This window comes from Corvus cornix, chromosome 1, assembly GCF_000738735.6.
Source record: "Corvus cornix cornix isolate S_Up_H32 chromosome 1, ASM73873v5, whole genome shotgun sequence".
NCBI lineage: Eukaryota > Metazoa > Chordata > Aves > Passeriformes > Corvidae > Corvus > Corvus cornix.
The window spans coordinates 16,632,223-16,649,566 of record NC_046332.1 but is presented as its reverse complement, the minus strand read 5'-3'; the positions used below and the strand labels follow the sequence as shown (position 1 = coordinate 16,649,566).

The 17,344-nt window shown below is 58.6% G+C and overlaps 1 protein-coding gene across 11 annotated transcripts in view; it reads left to right on the top strand.

Moving 5' to 3' along the window:
• ARAP1 (ArfGAP with RhoGAP domain, ankyrin repeat and PH domain 1) overlaps positions 1-17,344 on the top strand; it is a 38,461-nt gene that overhangs the window by 571 nt on the left and 20,546 nt on the right. For 7 of the 11 annotated variants that reach the window (XR_005602658.1, XR_005602656.1, XR_005602659.1 and 4 more), the window contains exons 2-6: positions 6,833-7,584; positions 13,750-13,898; positions 15,390-15,457; positions 16,354-16,457; positions 16,997-17,167. Coding sequence is in view for 4 of the 11 variants with exons in the window: in XM_039557045.1 (XP_039412979.1) it covers positions 6,911-7,584; positions 13,750-13,898; positions 15,390-15,457; positions 16,354-16,457; positions 16,997-17,167 (1,166 nt within the window). In the remaining 7 variants the exon portion in view is untranslated. Of the gene's footprint in view, positions 1-2,620; positions 2,770-3,473; positions 3,735-6,832; positions 7,585-7,690; positions 9,223-12,914; positions 13,037-13,749; positions 13,899-15,389; positions 15,458-16,353; positions 16,458-16,996; positions 17,168-17,344 lie in introns of those variants that run through there. The other 4 variants (XR_002044725.2, XR_751445.3, XR_002044727.2 and 1 more) reach the window with 4 other exon arrangements.

The following is a 17,344-nucleotide window of genomic DNA, read 5'->3' as shown; positions in this document are numbered from 1 at the left end:
CCCCCCGTCGTTGGGGTACTCATGCCCCGGACTAACTGCAGTATACCCCGCCCAGCTCAGCCCCGGTACTCCCCAACCAAATGCCAGTATGCCCCAGCTCGCTCTCAGCACACCTTAGCTCAACCGCAACATGCTCCAGCTCACCCCCAGCACACCCGAGTTCAATCCTGCCTCAACCCCAGTACATTCCAGTTGAACCCTGGTATTCCCTAGTTGCCCCCCAGCTGCCCCAAGCAGACCCCAACTCATTCCCAGCACAGCCCCACTGAACCTTGGTATACCCCAGTTCACCTCAGCACATCCCAGCTCAAACCTAGTATATTCCCAGTATTCATCCCAGTTTAATCCCAGTACTCCCCAGCTCCCCCCAGCACATCCCAGCTCCTCCCCAGTATATTCCAATTCACCCCAACACATCCCAGCTCAATACCAGCACATCTCAGCTTAACTCCAGTTTAACCCCAGCCTTCCCAGTTCGCTTCCAGTCTATCCCAGCTTCCCTAAGCAGACCCCAGCTCAGCCCCAGTCTCTAGGAGGCCCTGGCATTGCTGATAGCCCTCATTCCTGTGCCACTGCAGGGGTCCTACTGCCTGGTTGGGGTGAGGGACATGTTGGGGGATACTGGGTACATGGTGGTGCTGCTGATGCCAGGGTGAAGCTGGGAAAAGGGGACCCTGAGGGCCCAGCTGGCAGATTTGTTTTCTGCTGGGACCCTGGCATGTCCCCGTTCATGGCCAAACAACAGCGTCAGCTGTGGCTGTGCCAGAGCCCCTGCCAGCAGTGCCCGAGCCACACCAACCACCACCAATAGCACCTAGATGCTGGGTGATGCTGGTAGTGGGCTTCACTTGCTCTCCTCCTCCTCTTCCTTGCTGCTTCCCAGTCTGTCTGGTGAGGCCTGGAGCTTTACCAGTGCTGTGCAACTGGAACTGGGATGGCTGGTGGTTGCTTTGTCCTCCAGTAATGCCAAGCTGGTTCCATGGGACACCTTCACACTGCTGGGGCCATTGGGTTGGTGTTTGGGGTGCCCAGGGGCTCCACCTGCACAGCGGGTTCCTAGGTCTAGCACAACTGCAGGGACAGCAATTTTAATTTGTGGATTCAGCCCAAAAAGCCAGTTTTTGGAGGCACAGGGTTGAGTGCTGGAGGTGGGTGGCTGTTCTGGGGTGCTGGGAGGAAGGTGGCAAGGAAAACAAGAGCTGCCGGTGGTTTTCAGCTCCTGGGAATGAGTTGTTATGGGCCACAGCCAGGACATCAGGGGTATGGATATTTAGAGCAGTATTAAGGATGCTTTTACTGCCAGAACTTAGAAACAGGGTGAACCCTTGGGATTTTGGGGGTGTCTCAGGGGAGGCAGGGAGTGATGCTCCCCCATGCAGGGAGTGATGCAGCTCCTGTGGCAGGACTCTGTCGCCATGGGGGATTTGATGCTTGGGGAAGCTTTGCAGATGGGCCCCCCAAATCTACAGGAGAGCGGGGGGCTGGCTGTGTAGAAAGGCTTTTGCAAAGCGGGGGTGGGTGCAGGCGGTTGGCGGTCCCTGTACTTCTGTCCCTGCACTTCTGTCCCTACTGCAGCATCCCCTGGCTCGGCTTGGCTTGTCTGCAGTGCTGTGGTGGCCAGGGGGATCCAGGGGGTGGCCCTGGTATGGTGTGACCCTGCTGTTGGGGACAGGGCCTGTGCATGGGGTTGTACCCCAATGAGCGTGAAGAGGAGGCGGGAGGTCTGAAAAGTAGACACCCCATCCACAGCTGGAGGGGTCACCCCTTCCCTATGAGACTTTCATTTCCCACTTATGGGAAAGTGAAACAGGGGCCCACATGGTTTCAGTGCGGGGTGTTGGGTGATGGGGCTGATTTCCCATGGAGGAAGGAGGTGCCATGCTTCGCAGGGGGACCCATCAGGGACCCATCCTCTGCAGCTGTTGGCACAGCCCCCCCCCCAGCATTACCAGACCCTGGGATATTGGGGCTCCTCTGGGGTGGCTGTGCACATGCGGTTTGGCTTCCTGACCCAGTTTGCTGGCAGCTTCCATAAAGTGTGTCAGGAGCTGAGAGCATTCCAGTGGAACTCAGTGGGTAGTGACAGCATTGCCAGATGTATTTACCCCTTTTATGGCTGGATTTACCCATTTCTGGTTGGATTTATCTCCTTCTTCACTGGATTTGCTAATTTCTGGCTGTATTTGCCCCTTTTCTGGCTAGATTTGCGAGGCAGGCAGCAATGCTCTGGAAGGGAATGCCAGGAAAATCGCCTGTTTGTTGGTGCCACAGCCTGGGACATGTTTCAGCTTCCCAGGTTTTACCTCCACTGGGGAAGGGGAATGCAAGTGGGACCTTGGGGAAACGAGGAACCCCCAGTTTTCCTGCCCCCTTGTCCCAGACTTCTCACCCACCTCATCACTGTCCACCTTCCACCTCTATGCACATCCCCCATCTCCACACAGAGCCGGCTCGGGGCAGTTCCCACGTCGGGGCACACCCTGGCGTGTGTGTGAGCCCTCAGGCCCCTGAGCAGGGGGCCGGGCACCCTCTGGCTGCTCCACATGAACCACCTGGAAATGGCAATGCATGTCAGAGGGAGGAGGCCCCAGAGAAGCAATTCCACTCCTGGATTGTGACTCTGCAAGCCTGAACTCGATCCCTGAACAGTGCCTGGGCGGTTTGAATATCATTTGCAGTTTTTTTGGCTGAGAAGATCTTGAAAATGAAAAAGCTTCACCCTCCCAGGAAAGACCTTGGGCGCTGCCACGCAGATGGGAACCCACTGAGGTGGAGTGTGGAGGGTTTGGGTGGGAGGGAGTCTGTGGAGTGCTGGGTGCTGTCCCGGGACCCTTTGTTTGCTTTGGGGTGTTCGCTGCTTGCTGAGGATTCTGCTTGAGCAGTTTTGGGGTGAGGATGTGGTGCTTTTGATTCCCAGCTGGGCTGGGAATTTGCGGTAGCCCTGGCAGGTCTGTTGGGGACATCAGGTTCAGCCCCTGGATCCAGCAGGGACATTGGCCTCATTCGGGCTGGCCATGGCCCCTGCCTGAGGATCTTTCCTTAATTTAGGCAGGAAAGGTAAAAATTGCTGTGATGCGAGACTGGTTGCCCAGTGCTGCTGGAGCATGGCAGCCGAGGAACCCCCTTCCCACTGGTGGCCAGCCCAGTTCCCACAGGTCCTTCTCCACCCAGCTTTGTCCCCTGTGCCCACAGGAACCCTGGTGGGTAACAGCTTACTGCCCTCCCTGGGGATCCACAGGGGTCCTGGGGTGGTGGGACATGGCAGCCACCTGCCTGCTCGTCCCTTTCTGTCCAGTGGCCAGAGCTCAGCTTGTCCTGCTGCCCCACAATGCCCCGTCCTTGGTGCCTGGTTCCTGCCACAGTACTGGTGAGCTCTCACTTCCCTGAGATCACCCTGCCTGGCTCTTCCTTCCTCTCCTGATGAAAGCCCTGCCCCGTCCTTCTGTCACCCAGGGCTCAAACAGCCTCAGGATCCGGCCTTCTCGTTCCCCATGGCAGCTGTGGTCAGTGCATCACCGCACTGAGGCCTCACGGTTCTCTTGGGGCCCAGGGTGGCTATTGCACCACATCCCAGCTCAGAACTCTGCTCGGCTTTCCGGAAAGTTCCCACTGCTGAGGTGGCGTTTGAGGAAGTCCTGGGGCAGGCAGAGACCCCTTGGCAAACTTCCACCGCGCCAGCTGGACCACAGGCAGGTCGGCCACCTCTTTCTGCTGAGCCGAGGGACCGTGTGCTGGTAACTTGCTCTCCTTGATTAATGAGCCCACAGACCTGGGGAAGGGGAACATGGGGTGCAGGCAGGGTTTGCCTATATTGGAGGAGGAATTGCAATGGGAACTAGATCTATCATGCGGGTGCCAGAGACCTGACAGGGCTTCTATGCTGGAGTTTCCTGTCTCCTGGCCACTATCCTGGGTGCCATTGAAGGGACAGGCAGGGGAGAGCTGTGGGATGGCCACCACTTTACTATCTGGTGCTTGGGTGCTGAGTACAGCTCTGTCACTGACATACTGATGGCCCTGGTCACACTACTCGATCCCCGGCACTTCGTTAGGGGTAATGTTGCTTACCTGGGGGAAGCCAGAGCCAGTGAAGGGAGCATGCTTGCCTGTCACTCCCAGTCAGAACCCATAGCCTCCCCATGGCATACACAGCTCCTTAATCGAACAAGCCCAGCCCTCCCTAGTGCCCCACCTGAGGGTTGGGAAACCCACGGCCCGGAGAGCAGTGGTGGGATGTAGTGGGCAAAGGGTGGGCACACCCCTGCAGCACAGGGGGCTCCTCCCTGTGCCAGGATGCTCAGCTCTGCTGGGGGAAGAGGTGCATCCTAAACCCTCTGTTGAGTTGAGGGCATCTGAAGTGGGCTGGGGTGGCTGTGGGAGTCCCCCAAAAAGCAGCCAGCACCCAAGTTTGGGGGTAGAGGGGCTTGCTGAGCCCCTTGGTCCAGACAAAGGGGACCAGCACCAGGGACCCCCAGATCCTTCATCCCCAGCACTTGGAGAGTGAGGGCTGTGTGGGTTTGGGATGGGGCTTAAGGGTCTGGTGCTCATGTATTTTTGCATCCTGGCTTATCCCCCCAGAGCAGCAGTGCCACCGTGCCAGGGTGCTAGCAGCCCTCACCATTCCCTCCTCACACCACTTGTCCAGCCTTTAAGTCTCTTACAAAACAGCCCCTGTGGTGTTGCCTAATCCCGGGGAGGAATGTGGTGGGTCAGCACTGGGAGGATTTGCGCTTGGCAGGGGCCACAGCCAGGGTTACCCCCTGATCCCCAGCAGCCAGCTGGGTTAAGGCATCTCCCTGTGTTGATTTTGCTTCTGGAATATCCTCATCTTGTTAAGCACTGAGGTTAAATGATTAATGATTGAAGGAGGGAACCTAGCGAGGGCCTGATGAATGATTTACTTGGTGAGGGCAAAGGGCCTGACAGCACCGGGGAGCTGCTAGCCTGGCACACTGGGGACCCTGCGCTTCCCTTGCTGAAGTTTTGTCCCCATCCTTGTCCCCGGTGAGCAGCTAAGAGGGCCCTCAGCCACCCCAGGTAGTGCTGGGACAGTGCCAGTGGTGAGTGCTGGTGCAGCTGTCCCTTCCTGATAGGTCTGTCCCACCACTGCGTCGATGTCCAGGCACAACACTGGGGATGTTGGCACTGGTGTCAATGGGTGACACTGGCAGTGACTCCTTGGCTCTAGCCAGGAGGGGCAACATTTGTGGGAGCCCCATACTGGTGTCACCGTGTTTCTCTCTGCTCCTCCATGGTGTTTTGCCTCTGCAGGCAGCACCCAGCTGGAGTTGAGCCTGCCTGTGTCGGTGTCACTGGGATCTGGTGACAGCAATGTCACCCAGCACCATCACTTATCCATTTTCAATAATAGATGAGGGCTTTCTAGGTGTGGAGGTGGGAGAGGGAATTTTATTCTGATCCAGGGATTTTTGTGCTGCTGGTTGGGATTGCTGGGACCAGTGGGAGGTCCTTGGTACTGCTGGTTTCGCTGGTGCTGCCAGCAAGGAGCCACAGGGCTCAGCCAGCCCTGGGTCCCCTTGCTCCTTCCTTGGACGCTTGGTCCTTGAAGCCTGAAGGAAAGTCAAACTGTGCCAGGGAAGTGGCATTATGGCCAGATCCCAGCAGCACCACTGGGATGCTGGTGTCTGGAGGTGTAGGGGTCACTGGCTGTGGGGACCCCATGGTGCCTCAGGCTTGGCAGTGTCCAGTTAGTGCTGGGTGGAGGATGAGCCTTGCTCAGCTATGCACTGTGCACTGAAACCGCAAGTGCTGCTGAGGGCTGGGACCTGCCTGAGTCACAGAAAGTGTGACTCTGACAGCAGATCAGACCAGCCTATTTATGGCTCCAGGAAATCCTCTGGCTCCTTCTTAGCAGGTCTAAAAAAACCTCCAGCAAACCCAAAATAAGATGGTGCCGGGGTCACTACCAGTGCTGTGTGTGCCGGCATGATGGGATCTGCCTCCTGCCCGGAGCCTGCCAAGGCTGTGATGCTGGTGGGTGGGAAGGGCAGGATATTCCATCTGCTGCTTGTTGGGATAACAGGGATTTGCCCCGCCAACAGCTATGGTGTGGGATTGGTGTTCTGCTGCAGGAGCTGGGACACCAAGCGAGCCCCCATGTCCCAAGCTCTGGGTGCCACAAGGGCACTCTGCTAGGTGTGTGCACCAAGGGTGCTGCACAGGTGCTCTGCCAGCACCCTAGGGTGCCATGCTGGAGCAATGCCAAGGACAGAAAGGGCTCTGGAGCTGGGAACAATGCTGTGGTGGGCATATGGTCTGTGAGGAGGGGTTTGGTGCCATTTGGGTTGGGGGCTCCAGCAGCAGCACCCTGCCACTGCTGTGATGGGGACAGCCTGGAAGAGGGGACAGCCTTCTGGATCCAGCTGTCCATGTCACTCCATCCTGGCTTGCTGCTGTAAACTGGAGAGCTGCATCCCGGAGGGTGACAGCCCTGAGGTGCAGCCAACAGTTCCTCTGCCCTTGAATCGGGCATATTCAGGCATATTCCCTGATTATCCACAATGTGGGACCCCCTTTCCCCACTGCTCTGTCCCCCAGCCCAAATGTCACCCCGTGGGACCATGCTGGGGCCCCATGGTGCCTTCACCTCTAAGGGGATGGCCTCTATGTTTCAATGCCTAAAGTGGGACCCTCCAGCATTTCCACACTCCTGCAGCCCCCCAGTTCAGGATTGGGTGATCCTGGGGACACAGCGTGGTTGGAGGCCATAGGAAAACCAAGTGGCTTCACTGGGAATGTTGGTTTTGGGACCCCAGGCTTCAACTGGTGTGTGTCTTGGGACTGATCCTGATCCTGTTGTCTCCATTCCCAGGTCCTGATGTCATCCTGAGCCTCGCTGGCAACAGGAGATGCACTGAGTGGTGCAAGTTTCTGTGGCCAGCCCCCTGCCATGGAGGAGGAGGGGTCTCTGCCGGTTGCCGCCTGGCTGTCTGCCCTCCACCTCGACCAGTACGTGGAGAGCTTCCAGCAAAGCGAGCTGTGGTCAGTGTGGGACTGCCGGGCTCTGACAGATGAGGGGCTCACCCGCCTTGGGGTGCTGCTGCCCGGCCACCGCCGCCGCATCCTCCTGGGGTTGCAGAAAGCCTTCGCTGAGGCCCCACTGCCCGCCAGGACTCAGCAGCCCCCTGCCAGTAAACCTGTCCCCATGAAACGCCACATCTTCCGCCTGAGCACTGCAACAGGGCCGGAGCAACTGGAGCCCCGGTGCCTGCCAGTGCCCAGTGGGACCCCACTGCTGGAGCCGGAGCGGAGTGCAAGCTTCGCCCAGCTGCCCCCACCCATCCCACCCAGGGTGGGCTGCCGCCCCCCCCTCAAATTCTCGCCATCACTATCGGGGGGCAGCCCCGAGCCCTGCCCTCCGCCCTGCAGCCATCTCCCAGCCCTGGAGGACCCCTCACCACCAGCCCTTGGGGATAAGCCCCCTGCCGACAGCCAGGTGAGACCCCCACTGCCACCGCTGCCAGCCAAGCGACACCAACTGGAAACCAAGTGCCAGAGCCTGAAGGGCCCCGCACTGCCCGACCGCCCCCCTGTGCTCCCCCCCAGGGCTGTGTCCCAGAGGAGGTAAGGGGGTGGCAGGGGCATGGGCTTGGGGATGGCCAAAGGTGGCAGGGTCTGTGGGGGGGGCTACTGTCATGTGGGTGGGACCCTCAGGGTCATGACACGTGTTGCCTGGGGTACCTATACCCTCCCCAGACCTTAGCACATCTCCTGGGGGTACTCCCAGCCTCAGCACATCCCATGAGGGTACTAATCCTCCCCCTAACCCCAGCACAACCCCTGGGGGTATCCCTGCCCCAGGCCACAGCACATTTCCCAGGGCTACCAGCACCAGGGTGTGACTGAGATATTTATTTTGGCTGTGGCTGGAGTACCCACTCTGATGACTCCAGTCACCCAGGTCACCCAAGCCTGGCATGGGCTGGGGCGCAGTCCCTGCAACAATGTAGAGCCCTGCCTTGCCCACACCTGCAATGTGGGCAGTGCTGAAGCCTGAGGAACTCTTCACACCAGTCGGTGCAACACAGTGAACAGCAGCGCAGAGACAGCGTGGGGCAAACTTGCTGTCAGCTGCTGTGGCCAGATGACATCGGAGCAGGCTGGAATTTGGGGACAGCAGTGCTTGCAGCCCCCCCTTTGATGTCCCAACTTCCCCAGTGCACTCCCAAATCCTGCGGAGCACAGGCAGGTGTGGAGTGAGGACTGGGAGTGCGGTTTGGAGGGGGCAGAGGAGCTCCTGGGTGCCAGCACCCTCCCAGGGTGAGGTGGGGAAATGTCAGCAAGCTTGTGTGGCCCCCTCCAGGGAGTCCCCCCTGCAACCTCCCCAGGACCCACAGACTTCTCAGCACTCTAAAGGATATGATCCTGGAGCTAGGGTGTCTAGGTGGTCCCCTAAGGGACGCCCTAAGGGGGTCCTGGGAGTGGGGTTGGGTTTGTCCTGAGTGATGGTGCTGGATGGGACCTCGTGTGTAGTCAGGATGAGAATGGGAGGGCTGGTGGCTGGGCTCCCCCTCCAGCTTCCCATCCCTCTGCCCCAGAGGGCTTTTTGTGGTAAGGTGGGTGGAGGTGATCCCTCTGCCTGTGCTCTGACCCCTACCTGGTGCTGATGCATCAGGGAGTGGCCTGGGATGCTGAGCTGGGCAGGGGGCTCAGGCAGCTGATGTGGGGTGCTGGCATGCCATGGGGTGGGCAGCACCTGTCCCTAGGGCTCCTTGGACTCCGGATCAACAGTGTCCATCCTGGCACCCCAGGAACTGTTCCTACCACTGCATTTCTGCACCAAGATAGTCACCCAAATCCTCCTGGAGTCACTCTCCATCCTGCCCTGGCCAGGAGGCTCGCCGGGCATGATGAGGCCGACGGCTGCCACTTTGGTGCAAGCTGTGCTGGCTTGGTGCTGGACGTGCCATGGGTTTGGTACTTGCCGTGCTGGTTTGGTGCCAGCTGTGCCGTGGGTTTAGTGCCGTCCGTGCTGGGTGTTTGGTGCCAGCTGTGCCAGAGTTCTGGTACTGGCCGTGCTGAGGATTTGGTACTGGCTGTGCTGAGGATTTGGTGCCGGCCATGCCGCTGCTCCGGCCAGCTCAGGAAGTTTTTGCTGCAGCGCAGGAAGTGCCGGGGTGAGAAGCTCCGCTCCCCGCCGGCCTCCCCCAGCCCTCCCCGTGCTGCCGATCGGTCCCACCGGGGTTCCCGTCACCTGCCCAGGTAGGGGGCACGGGTGGCACAGTGCCAGGCGTGCCGCACACAGGCAGGCGGCGGGGGGGGCGGAGGGATTTATGGGATGGGATCTAGCGCTGCCGGCGCTACCGGGTGCGAGTCTCGCTCTGCCGGCTCCAGCGGGTGTTTCCTGCCCTGACCTGTGTGCGCACAGGCATTGTTGGTCCCCCAGTTCCTGCTGCCCCGGGGACGGGCGCTCTGCCGCGGAACAGGCGCTGCCCACCCTGGCAAGGCGCCCCGAAGGCTGTGCACCGGAACTCGGGGGCTGGGATTCCCCCCTGGAGCTGCCCCGAGGGATTTGGGGGTGCATTAGGGTCCCTTGGGAGCGGAATGCAGGACCATGGTAGTCAGGAGGGGATGGGCCTCGCCAGGTGGCGGTGGCTGAACAGCACCCCCAGGACTCAAGGGTGCTCCAGTGGCTTGGCGTACTCTGGGGTCACCATGGCAGAGCCCTGGTGGGTGGCCGTAGGGCCCTGGCACCTGGTGTGCCATGCACTCGTAACATATAGATTACATGTATGCATTGGGGCTTGGCCGCGACAAGGGAGTATGTATGGGTGTAAGTGTGTATAGATGGGTGTATACGTGGATATATGTATTTCTCACATAGATCTGATGTTGTAGTGAGTATATACAGGAGTATATCTGGCATCCATATATATGTTATATGTGTATTATATGGATATATTGGGGAGTTCAGGACTAACCAGCTGAACCCGAAAACACATCTCAAAAGTTACTTTAATTGTATGACCAGGAATATATTTGCTACAGGTGGGTTCTTGTTTTGAGAACATTTGGGGATTATTTAAAAATAATTATTTAAAAATAAAGAGCTATCATCTCCTAAGAAATTCTTCCCTCTGAGGGTGGTGAGCCCTGGCACAGCTGCCCAGAGAAGCTGTGGCTGCCCCATCCCTGGAAATGTTCAAAGCCGGGTTGGATGGGGCTTAGAATAACCTGGGGTTGTAGGTATCTCTGCCCATGGCATGAGATAAGCTTTAAAGTCCTTTCCCAACCAAACCATTCCATGATTCTATGACTCTTTGGCCAGTGCCAGTGCCTGGCCATGCCCATGGATGGAGGAGGTGCCGTGATGCAGGACAGCTGGCACGGACAAGGAGTGCATTCAGGAGGATGAGGGTATTCAGAGGATGAGGGTATGAGTCACCCTGTGGCCAATGTTGGGTCCTGGCTCTGCGTGTGGGGCAGCATGTGCTGGGAGCTTGGGAAGCTACCCACACTGGGGCTCCCTGGAGTGATGGGTGACTGGCTAAAGTGCCCTGCGCTGGGTTGGAGGGAGCTCCACAGCCCCAGGGTGCTGCTGTTAGCCCCAAACCCATCTCCTGCCCCCATGGGGGGACCTGACCTGGGTGCCTGCAGCCAGTGAACACGAAAGGCCTGGGGGTGGGGGGTATACTGCTGGGCTGCCCAAGGACCAACAACAGTGGGGGATGCTGGCCCATATTGAGGCTGATAGTTGCTCACATCTGGATGATCTTTGCCCATGCTGTGGTGATGCCCACATTAGGGTGATGTTTGCCCAGGTCTGGATGGTACTTGCCCACATCAGGGTGATGCTCGCTGCATCCAGGCTGGGGCTGGGGCTCTTTGCCAGCAGCTGTGAGGCAGCTGCATTGGTCTGGCCCTGTCTCTGGGTGGGGATGAGCCCCCACCATAATCCCTTGTGGAGGTGGGAGTGCCCACAGGGGAGGGACCTCCGAGCATGAGGGCTGAGGAAGAGCCAGAGCACCCCTGTGTATGCAGACAGCCCGGGAGCAGAGCAAGTGACCTGGGCATTTCTGGGGTGACGCCACCCACCCATCTCCCCTCGCTTCCGGCTGTGCTGCCGTGGTCCCTGGTGCTTCCTCCTAGCTGCTTGCAGAGCCATATTGTGGTTTCCTCCAGGCCATGTTCACCTCCGGGTTCTCACCATCACCCCAAACCCTGGGCCACCCCAAGCACCCCTGTGCCACGAGGTGATAGGATCATCCCAGCCCTGCTGGGTGTGGGATGTCTGAGATACTACCTCCCACAGGTTGATGGCAGCAACCGTGTTCAACACCAGGAGCTCTCTCTCACCACTTCCGGACTTGATGCCCCCCTCCCAATGCCAGCAGCAGGGCTGTAAGCCCCCCAGTTTTGGCCACTGATGGCTCAGACCTAGACACCCCACAGAGGGTCCCATGAGCAGTGGATGCTCATGTCTGCACCCTGATCGTGGGGGGAGGCTGTCAGTGAGAGGGGCACCCCCTCTGCATGCCCAGGGGATGGTCTAGGGATTAGAGCAACCCCCTGAGCAGCTGGTGGGGGGGGGGGGGGCTGTAGAAAGTGATGTCCAAGAAAGTGATGACAGAAGACTCCTTTTTGGAGAGCTGGGCGAGCTGGGCAGGGGTGGTGGCCTGGGTAGAGGTTTGGCTTTGGGGTGGTGCCTGTGGGAGAACAGCCCTTTCTGCCCCCTTTAGAAGGGAGGCCTAGATAAGGGACAGCAGATAAGGTGCTGCTCAGATAAGGGACAGCACATAAGGCACTGGTTTGGCACTTCCCTAATGGCAGAGGTGGCACCAGCCAGACCCTGCCTGGAGCAGGACTGGCATCCTTCGGGCATGGCTGCATGGGGGGCCAGGGGGTGCAGGAAGTGATGGGGCACCCACACTATCCCATGGAGCCATGGGGGGACATGAAGCCCAGGGATGCTACAGCAGCAGATGATGACATGGAGAGCAGGCAGACCAGTGGGGAGGGTGTTTTCGGGAACTGGGGTGTTATTTGTGCCTGAGCTCTGTGAGTGCCCATCCTGTTGGTCCCTGGGATAGTGGAACTAGGGGCTGGACAGGACTGGGGCTGGGCCAGAAACCCTCCTGAGAAGTCCCCATCCAGGAGATGAGGATTGTCCAGGCTTGAGGCTTGTCATCTCACTGCTGGCCATGGGGCTTGTGCTGCAGCCCCCCAACTGCAGCCCAGGGGGCAAACACCACCCTGGGTGGCTGCACAGATGCAGACCCCAGCCAGGCTCTTGCTGGAGGCTCTGTGGCTTGTGCACTGTCACCTCCATGTCTCCGGGTCCCTGCACACCTGGGTGCCCCAGCAGCTCCTGCCTGGTGGTGTTGCGATCAATGCTGCTGGGCCCCCCTGCCCACACTCCCCTGCCCATGCTCCCCTCCTTCCCTGCCAGCATTCCCTAATGTATGGATGGTTGTGGCTGGTTCCCATGGAAATAGCTGCTGAGAAATGAGGTCAGGCTGACCCAGGGAGAGCCAGCACTCCTGTCTTCCCCTGCTTCCTGCTCTGGCCAGGGAGAAGTTTCCTCTCCAGCTCACCCCAAGCTAAGGGAAAGCTCTTGTGCAATGAGCCATGGTGCTAGGAGGCACATCCCCAGAAACCATGGGGTACTAATGGCAGTCTTAGCCATGGAATCATGGAATCTTAGCTTGGTTTGGATTGGATGGGACCCTAAAGCTCATTTAGTCCCACCCCCCCTCCCAAGGGCAGAGACACCTCCCACTAGACCTGGTTGCTCCAAGCCCCATCCCACCTGGCCTTGAACATTTCCAGGCATGGGGCAGTCACAGCTTCTCTAGGAAACCTGTGCTAGGGTCTCACCACCCTCAGAGGGAAGAACTTCTTCCCAATATCCAATCTAACCAGCTGTTCCTTCTTGTGGCTGCGGTACGAGGTAGCTGGAGCAAGGATGGTGATGGTGCCAGCATGCAGGTCTCCTGGGACTCACCTGCCTGGGGCTTGGGATGGAAATTCTGCCCACTACCTCTTCCCTCTCCCTGGATTCAGGGATGCTGCAAAGGTGCCTTGTATTTTTATACCCTGGAGAAACTTCTTAATTTCCTGCCCTTGAAAACACCATTACCTTTGAGTCTCAGGAAGGCAGGAAGCAAGGAACAGGAGGTAGGAGTGTCTGAGCCCAGCTGCTCAGGGGCTCTGTGGGGAGGAGGACAGTCCCCATGGTCCCTCTCCACACTGGTCAAGGTTTTGGGGCTGGGGGCATGGCTCACTGACCCAGGAGAAGCTCCATTTCCAGGAGTTCTTGCTACCGTACCAGCCACCCCGGATCTCCAGTGTCCACCCTACTATAAGGAATGGCACAGAGCATCCCTAGGACCCCCATCCTGCTCAGGGAACCCTGTGGCCACCAGCAAACCAGCTAAGGAAGTGGCTCTGCCATTGTTTAGACTGGAGGAAAGAAAACAACCTGCTCTGGGATGTGGCTTCAAGGCTGTGGGCAGCTTGGGGTGTCCCAGAGCCAGATAAGGATCCTGAGCTGTGGAGCACACACAGGAGAGTGAGGTTGCATGCCAGGAAAACATTTCCAGGTTAGAAAAGTAGTCATATAAAGCACAGGAAAGGCTTTGCCATGGAATCTTAGGAATTGGTTTGTGGGTTTGGGTCTGCTGAGGTTTGGTCCCTTTTGGGGGTCCTCTGTGACCCCCTGCAGGTGTATCAGGGTGGGAAGTGGGGCAGGAGCTGGCATAAGGCAGTGCTTGCTCCTCTCTCGCACAGCATCCCTGCCAAAGAGGAGCTCCCCATCACTGAAAGAGCACCCAGTGTCACCCTGTCCCCCCCGTTTCCCCTGCCTCGCACGAAGACGCCAGCCCTGACGCCACCGGCGCTCCCCTCCAAGGCCACCCTTCCCTTTGTGCCGGAGTTTGGTGAGTACAAGGGGGGCCCCTCCAGTCTTCCCCTGTCACAAATCTTCCCTTGGGATTTCCATCCCATGGGTGCTGTGCCTTCCTTCCTGTTCATTTGTTCCTCTGTCCTTGCTGGGGTCCCTTTCTTCTCTATCCTCTTTCTTGCCTTCTGGGCTGGGTGTGCCAGGGGTGCAAGATCTGGGCTGGGGGATTTAGGGTGTGTGAGGTCTGAGCTGGGGGCTTCAGGGAAGGGGTGTAAGACCTGGGTTGGGTGTTTCAGGGATGCAAGATGTGGACTGGGGGTTTGGGTGCATGTTCCTAGGGCAGAGCAAAGGTTTCTGTGGGTGCTGGAAGCGCCCACACACACTCACAGAGGAAAAGTGAACCTGTCAGGGGGCTGAAATGCAGATGTCCCTGGTTCTGAAGTCCCAGGACCGTGCCTTTGCATCCCCCAGCCCCTTCCTCAGGGTATCCCTGGGGCTCAGCCAACTGCCAGGAGCAATGCTGAGTTGGGGACCCCCATGGAGGGGTGAAGGTTTGGTCTTGGGGTGCAGCCCTCGTTGGACTATAATTCAGCTGGAATAGCTCTGCTGGAAGGAGGAGGAAGGGCTGAGCTGTGTGGGGTACTGGGTACCTCTCAAGGCCAGCGAACCTGCAGGAAGCAGCACTGGTTTAACTGGGAGCTGGGGTGTGTTTCAGAAGCTGGGAGAAGCCGTGGACAGGGAGCTTATCTGTTGGGGGCTGTAGGGAGGAAAGCTGCTCCCACCCTGATGGGTTTGGGATGCAGAGGCTGCAGGGGGTTTCTGTGGTGCCAAGGTGAGCATCTACCTGCACCCCTCAACCCCCAGCAACCTGGGAGCATCCTCACCTTCTTCCAGGGCCCAAACACCATTATCTGGGTTGGGGTTTTGGGAGGATTCTGCTCCAGATTCTCAGTGGGATTTGGGAGTGGGTGTCTGCCAGGGCCAGGCTGTCTGGGGGCACTTGTTCCCTATGGGTTTACAATCCTGACCAGGATTCCTGCTGATGTGGGTGCTGGGTGAGAGGAACTATCACTCGCTCCCATCATCCTCTGGGATCTCATTTCCATGGTGCGCAAGCTTGGGAGCTGATAAGGAATTGAAGAGGAGGGAGGGGAGTCCACCCTGGAAAACAAGCTGTGGGAAAAGCCCCTGGGAACCCCCAGCAGCAGGAGCTCCCAGGCAGAGACACGAGAGCCTGGATGAAACCATAGTGCTGGGGCTGGTGTCACCAAGTCCTGTTCTGGCGAGTGTTGTGACAGTGCTGGGAAGGGCCACTAGCAGGACTTTGCCCTTTCCCAGCTCTTCCCCACACTCCTTGATAAAACCTTTTTTGTCACAGGGATGGGGTGGTTATTTGCCAAGGGCAAAGCAAGGGGAAGCCAGCCGTGCCTGCATCCTCACCCTCCCCACAAGCTCCCGGGTAGCAGGGGAAATTGGGACCCCTTGCTCCACCCCAGCTGATTCCCAGCATTTCCCTCTCTTTTGTCAGATGACTCAGACTACGAGGACTCGGCGTGGGAGGAGGAATTAGCCAGACCGATGGGGGAGATGGCCAAGGTTTGTCCCACCATGGGGCTGGAGGTGGGCAGGAGCTAGCAGGGTGACTGGCCCTAAGGACAGGTACCGGCCTTGGGATGCTACACAGATACCGGTTAGGGCTGGAGGAGCATGTTGGCAGTAGCTAGAAAGGGGGTTCTGCCTCACTGAGCACCCACTGTGTGTCCCATAGGTTCCTAGGGAGTATCCCCTGGGTCTCCCATGGGGAGTGGAACCCTGGGGTTCCCAGGAAGCACCCACTGGGTCTCCCATGGGGGTTGAAACCCCAGAGCTGGAACTGGGTCCTTCAGTGTTCTCGGGAAGTACCTACCAGGTCTTTCAGTGGTGCTGGAACTCGAGGGTCCCTGGGGAGCACCCACCAGGTCTCACCCCAGTGTCCTGAGGAAGCACTCACTGTGTCCTCTGGGGAGCACCCACAGCTGTGCAGCACCCCGCCACACTCGTGCTCAGAGTGTGCGCTAGTAGATCTCTCCAGCACTGCATCTTGAATGTAATCCCTGGACTGCGAATTTCTATCTGTCTCCCTTGCTCCCTGGGGTGGGAATGGATGGATTTGGGGAGTCCCAGCATCTGCAGAGCCCCCTGAGCACCTGAATCCCCCATCTGCCTTTGCTAGGGAACACCAGGGCCAAGGAGGCGATGCCGGATTTCTCATAAAGCTCCGACATTTTTAGCTGCTATAAATAACCATCCTGGTGTTCAGCTCCTCCCTTGACTGTACTTCCCTCTCTCTGTGAGCCTCAGCATGCCTCTTCCTGGGCACCCTGGCACTGTTGAGCTGGGGATGGGCTGGTGACACAGCATCGTGTCCCCTCTCCTTCCATCTACCCTGCACCCTCACGGTGCAGTGGGGGCACCAAGGAGACCCCACGTGTCACCTGTGTGTGTCTCTGCAGGAGGATGCTGAGCCTAGGATGGGGCGACCACGGTCCCTGCGTTTCAACAGCCTCTTCAGTGAAGATGAGTTCGGCGAGGACCACCCCGATGCACCCCCTGCCAAGTATGAGCTTGGCTGCCATGCTGTGTGCAGGGGACATCTGTGTGTGCAGCTGTGTGCATGTATAGGCAAGGGATATGTGTGCATGTACCAGGGAGTGGTTCTGTGGGGGGGGGTGTGAGCACAGGCAGAGAGCTCTTGTGCATGGCAGGGCAGGTGAGTGCACAGGTCAGGGCTTCTTGTGTGTGCACAGCTCCACAGTGTGCACACATGCGCACACACAGGGCCTGTGCATGGGAGCACATGTGAGTGTGTGTGAGCAGAGAGCAGCTCTGCACATCACTGGGTTGGGGCTGCGGTCTTGGGGGTGCCCCTATCCCCCCTCCCAGAGCGGGGACTCAGGCCTGGGCTGTCCCTGGGGCTGGGGGACATGCCGGGACCCCACTGAGGGGACTGTCCCCAGTGTCCCCGCTTGCATACAGCTGGCCTGCATTGCCTGTGCCTCAGGGAAGGTCACAGGGAGGCTGAAGCATGCGGGGGAGCCTCAGCCCCTCCCGGGACCCGCCAGCTCTTAACCCTCTCCCTTGGCTCCTCATCCCCAGTGGTGGCAGCAGCTGGAGTGACAGAGACCCCAGCTTGCATCCGCCTGCACCTGCCTGCTTCCCTGGCAGCAGCCTCGGCCCACTCAGTGACAGCATGGATGGCACCAGTGCCACCACCCCGCTTTCACCCACCATCAGAGCAGGGTGGCTGGACAAGAACCCACCACAGGGGTGAGTGATGTACTGGGGTCCCTGTGTGACATGTAAGGGTGATTGTCTCCTCCTTTTCCCACCTGTAATTCCTGCTCATGGGGATGTACTTTTGCTTTGGTGAAAATCCATTGCTAGGCATTCCTTCCACTCCCTTCTAACCTGTGATTTAGATTAGAACCACCAATTTTTCATGGA